General features: G+C 43.2%; 1 protein-coding gene across 1 annotated transcript in view; it reads left to right on the plus strand.

The window, feature by feature from the left end:
• LOC138155460 (beta-galactosidase-1-like protein 2) overlaps positions 1 to 6,000 on the plus strand; it is a 54,978-nt gene that overhangs the window by 37,719 nt on the left and 11,259 nt on the right. The window contains exons 9-12 of the mRNA XM_069080713.1: positions 596 to 680; positions 2,557 to 2,694; positions 3,402 to 3,482; positions 3,909 to 4,015. Of these exons, the coding sequence (XP_068936814.1) occupies positions 596 to 680; positions 2,557 to 2,694; positions 3,402 to 3,482; positions 3,909 to 4,015 (411 nt within the window). The remainder of the gene's footprint in view (positions 1 to 595; positions 681 to 2,556; positions 2,695 to 3,401; positions 3,483 to 3,908; positions 4,016 to 6,000) is intronic.

Here is a 6,000-nt window from a genome sequence, read left to right on the forward strand (position 1 = left end):
CTCAGTTTCCTCATCTGCAAAATGAACTGGATAAGGAAATGGCAAGCCACTGCAGTATCTTTGCCAAGAGAATCCCAAATGGTATCACAAAGAGTCGCACACAACTGAGATGATTGAACAGCGGCAGCATTAATAGCACCTACCTCACAGGATTGTTGTGAGAACTGAATGAGATAATGTAGGTCAAGCACATTGCAAACTGTTAAAGAGCTCTAGATGACGAAGACCTAGCTCCAGCAAAGACTGGAGCTTCCAATAGCACATGCAGCACTGCAGGTGCGTTGAGCTGATAGCATCTGTGGCTTCATCTTTGACTCCTTCTCTTGCTTGCCTCTGCAGGCGCAGCAGCCACTTCTTGGCAGATAAATGTGTTCAGGAGGCAGGCACCAGGGAGCATCCTGCCATCCTCTGATGGCATACTGCCACCTTGGTGATTCCTGTGAGCAGCCCTGACGTTGGGCAGATCCCACAGTCTTTGGATTTGTGGTTGGGAAGAAGATGAGGTGTCTGGGTCCTCTAGGGGCCTCGTGACCTCTAGTTTTCATCTTCCAACTCTTGTGACCTAGTTCTAATTTATGGTTTGGATTGTTCCCAGGAAAATAAACCCACAATGGTGACAGAATATTGGACAGGATGGTTTGACACATGGGGTGGTCCCCACAACATCGTGGATGCTGATGGTGAGTAATCTGCAGCTAGGGAATCTAGAGCAGAAGCAAAAAAAGGGGCTCCTACATCACTCATCAGAAGTGAAACCTGGCTAGACAGCCCTGCTCTGTGCACATGCAGATTTGTGGGTACCTCTGTCTGCAGTGGTTAAATAACTCACTCTCAATTATATGTGACAATGGAGGGAGGTGGAACAGGGCAGCGTGTGGATAATAGAAGTCGTTTTTGATTCATCTGTTGTGAAATGATCATTCATTTTTTTTAAAAACATGTTTGGGGGAGCTAGATGGCACAGTGAATAGTCAGGAGGACTTGAGTTCAAATCTGGACTCAGATACTAGCTGTGTGATCCTGGGCAAGTCACTTAACCCTGATTGCCTCTCCCCCTAAAAGCAAGTTTACTTAATTATGTCTTGTTGAGATGTAGTGATGTTTCTGAAAAGAACATTTGACTGGAAATATGGGTTTTAGACCCATCTTTGCAGCTGCTGCTGCTAAAAACTGACCTGTAGGTAGCACTTTGAGGTTTGTTAGGTGTTTGGCATGCAGTATCTCTTTTGATGCCACAGCAACCCTGGGGGGTGGCAGGGGGTGGGGTACAAGTGACTTGCCCGTGGTCCCACTGCCACAAGGTATCCTAGGGGGAATATGAATGATGCCTTCTCCCTGACAACATGAAGCCTCCTGCAGCTGCAGACTATGGTTACACTTAGAATCTTGGACCAGCTTGTTTGCTTCTTCAGCACTCAGTTTCCTCATCTGTAAATTGTGGTGACCAAACCTGATCCTAAGTTCTCTTCCAGCTCTGTGATTTTCCATGATTCAGTGATTAACCTTTCAGAGGAGATGAATTTAATTCATCAAATTGCATGAATTCATCTGTGATGTAGGGATTTCTTGACCTTGCCCATTCATTCATTCCATTAGTATTAATTAGATGGCTAATATATAAAACCAGTCCTTGGATTTGAAGGGTATACAGAGATAAATCAAACATCTAGGCCTTTAAAGAATTAACAGTGCAGTAGGAGAGAGATATTATATATATATATACACACACACACACATATATATACATACATAATATATTTGTGTATATCTATATACATATATCACATACTATACATACATGTACAGTGTGTATACATACACACATACATACATATATGATTTTTTTGCTGTTATTCAGTTGTTCAGTCATGTCTGACTCTTTGTGATCTCGTGGACTATGTCACGCCAGCACTTTCCATAGGGTTTTCTTGGCAAAGATATTAGCATGATTTGCCAGTTCTTCTCCAGTGAATTAAGTCAATCAGAGGTTAAGTGACTTGCCCAAAGTCACACAGCTAGTAAGTGTCTGAGTCTGGATTTGAACTCAGGTCTCCCTGACTATAGGCCCAGCACTCTATCCACTGAGCCACCTCTTAGTGTGGTGTGTGTACACATACATAATTATATGGTATATATAAATACTACATATTATTTACCATGCACCATACTATTTTGTATTTGTCATAATATATATATAGATATACTATTTTTGTACTTTGCATAGTATGTATAGTATATATATAATATAGTATGTAAATATATATTTATAAACAAAACAAACAAGATATGCTGATCACATAAAAGAAATAAAAATGAAAGACCCCAAGGGCCCAAAGGAGAAACATTTCCAGGTGAGGGGATCAAGGATTTGAATTGAGCCTGAAGGTTGAGAAGGATTTCAATAGATGGAAATGTGGGGAGAGGTTCAGATCTATCCAACCATTTTCTAGCCCTAGAGCTAGGGGGGTTCTGGACAATAGACACAATACCGGAAGAGGCAGTGGGAGTCCTTCAGAGCCCTCAGACACTAACTCTGTTCCCCTCCCTCTCCCGTAGATGTGGTGGTCACTGTTTCCTCTATCATCCAAATGGGCGCCTCCCTCAACCTTTACATGTTTCATGGAGGAACCAACTTTGGTTTCATGAACGGGGCTCAGCATTTTGGAGAATACAAGGCTGATGTCACAAGCTATGGTAAGTATGCCCCGATGTGGCTGCCCCCTAGCATTTGTGACTTTGACCTTTTCCAGGGAGGGTCAATGAAGATACCTGCTGACACCATTAGCTCATTTGCTTGTAAAGTTCCCTGAGACTTGAGGTTGGGGTGGAATGTACATCATGTTCCCTTCCTTTCACTTCACTCTATCAATTTGATTACACACTATCACTGTAGCTTGCAACAGGTTGGACTTTATAGGTCAAGGAATAAATGCTGCTGTTTGATTAATTGACTGCCTAGATTCTCGGACACAAAGAGTCATTGCAAATATCGCTTACTTTTTACCTCCTAGCAAGTGTAGGCCAGAAATACTGATAGGTGTGCCTATATGCCTTATAACTGCTGTTTCTAGATTTTAGAAGAAACTGGTGGCAGGCAAGAAGAGGAATAGCATTTAGATGGGAAAGGGAGGTACTTCTGGGTTAGAGTACCCTCAGTTCTCCGTTTAGGGATGCGCTTTCTCCCCCAGGCTGGAATGGTATGGTCCTCACTGTGTTGTGATTCCCAGAAGGCAAGGAAGGTGTCACTTTGATCTGTTGGCTCTCTGAAGTGGGTAGCATAGGGCTCAGTAGAGCAGGGGTGTTTCATTACAGGTTGCTGTCTAACCACAGTCTGACTTGCAGAAGGTGGTAAATTGGGTTGCCCTGGGGACCCCACTTATGGTTCCCATGACTTTTTGCAGATTATGATGCTGTATTGACAGAAGCTGGGGATTACACACCTAAATTCTTCAAGCTGCGGGAGTACTTCAGCACCATCCTAGGTATCCATCACCCACGTGATTCTGAAGCTGGTCTGTTTATTTCCTGACCTAGCCCAGATATATATTCCCCATGGACTCTCAGCTTCCCAGAAAATCCCCGTAGGGAGATGTGAGAGGCTGGTAGATATTACCGTAGTGTCTGGTGCCTCATCAACTGTCCACTGTAAAGCTGCCCTTTTACTGTGACCAGTGAGACCAGTGCCATCTTGCAGAGACTAAGAGAAGCCCACGCAGGGAATACCTACAAAGACAGCTTTTCCTTCCTGGGATCCCTCAGCCTTGTTTCAGACGCAGACTCACTGTTGTGTTGACACTTGGATAAAGAAATACAATCTATCCCCTGAGCAAAGTAGAAAAGGGAACAGAGGAGTCAGGGCCCATGCCACAGGATTCTGGAATTTCCCTTATTCTTCATTGGCATTACAGATAATCCACTTCCCCACCCGCCTGTCACAATGCCGAAGGCCTCCTACCATGCTGTGAAGCCCTCACACTACATGTCACTGTGGGATGCCTTGGAGCACGTGGGCAAGGTGGGTACTTCCTAGACCAGAATAAAAGCAGGAGACAAGGGCTTAGGCCCATAGTCAAGGGAAAAGGAAAGTCAGGTTTTTCGAGCTCTTGGACATGTCTCTAAGCTTTAGAAATGGAGGAAACACAGTCCCAATGTGGACCAGGCATGTTCTGGAGAAGGGAAGACTGAATTTGAAGAAGAAATGCTGGCTAATGGAGAAGGACGTGGGACACACCCTCTTTTTTAGGCCTGGTTGGACTCTGCTGCCCTCCTTCAGCTGAGCAGCAGGTGAGAGAGAGCCTGGGCTTCAGGATTTTAGTCCTGACTTCACTGTGGTGTGTTGGATGACCTCACACCAGTCACTCAGCTTCTGGATGTCAGGTCTCCCTGACCTCTTCATGACCACACTGTGAGACGGGTTTAAAATAGTCAGATTGTTATAGCTAGGTATGGGATATAGTCATGATCATTATTACATATGCCATTCCTTTTAAAAAAAAGCTTTTATTTTTTCTCAATTACATGTAAACAAAAAATTTTAACATTTACTTTTGAAAACTTTGAGTTCCAGATTCTTTCTCTCTCTCCCTACTTCCTCTCTCTCTCTCTCCTCTCTCTCCTCCTTGAGAAGGCAAGCAATTTGATATCGATTATACATGTACACATGCCATTTCTTAACAAATGTCTTGTGTTCCAAATGGACCCTGGGGGACCATTTCTATGGCGTAATGGAAAGTATCACACTAGAATCAGCTACTGGCTCTGGAGACTTAAGAACCAGTCACTTCATTTCTTTTCATCTGTTTCCTCACCTACAAAATTGGAATGATAAATAACACATACCACCTACCTCTCACAGAGCCATAAAGCACTATGTAAGTGTGAACTATTATGGTTATAATATTGGGTTTCAGTAGGGAAGTTTCATAGGCTTTCAATTCATTTCAATAATTCAAGTTGCTTTCTCAGTCCTTATTCTTCTTGAGATTCCTGCAGCTTTGAAACCATTGAACCTTCCAGATACTACTTTTTACTCCTTGGCACTGCTCACCACTGGCTCCCCTCTATGCCTCTCTGACCACTCATCTTCTTTGTTGAATCATTTTCTATCTCTTATCCCTTAATTATGAGTTTCCTGAAGGCTTTGTCCTGGATCTTCCCTTGTCTCTATACTCTCAGGCCTTGGTAATCTCATCCATTCTTGTTCAGTTATTTTCATTAGCTGAATGACTCCCCATAACTTGAATTCTGTGTTGTCTCTTCTGGATAACCTTCACTTTAAGTCTTAGACTATCCAAACTGAAACTTCTCATTCCCCCTAAACCTACATCTTTTCTAAACTTCTCTATTTATGTTGTGGGGAAGTCACCCATGTTCATAACCTTCTAGTTAATCTGGATTCTTTACTTCTCATTATCTCTCTTAGCCAATCATTTGCCAAGACCTTCAGTTCAGTGCCCCTGACATTTCTCTCATCTGTCCCATTTTCTCCACTCTCGTGGCCACTAACCTAGTTTAGGCCCTCATCCCGTCCTGCCTGGATTATTGTAATAGCCTTATAATTGGTTTCCTTGCTTCCAGTCTCTCTTCTTCCCAATTCATCCTCTATACACTTCAGAAAGAATCTTTCTAAAGCACAGTTCTGACCATATTACTCCCACAATCAAAAATCTTCATTACTTTTTATTCCCTCTTTGATAAAATACAAACTTTTTAGGCTGACATTTAAGGATTTCCATAATCTGGCTTTCCAGCCTTATGTCTCATTATTCTCTTTCACACTTTCTATGTACCATCTAAACTAGTCTCTTCCCTCCCTCCCTCCCTCACTCACTTCTTCCTTCTCTCCCTCCCTCCCTTCCTCCCTCTCTCCCTCCCTCCATTGTCACCATTTTCTCCACTCTCGTTGCCCCCTCTCTTCCTCCCACCCATTACACGCCCTCTAACACCACACCCAAATCATCGTCCATGCGCATACTATAAACGGAAAAATCTTACTCTCGG

Source organism: Petaurus breviceps, unplaced genomic scaffold, assembly GCF_028583685.1.
Source record: "Petaurus breviceps papuanus isolate PSGF00001 unplaced genomic scaffold, PetGlider_PUasm1.0 91133, whole genome shotgun sequence".
Lineage (NCBI taxonomy): Eukaryota > Metazoa > Chordata > Mammalia > Diprotodontia > Petauridae > Petaurus > Petaurus breviceps.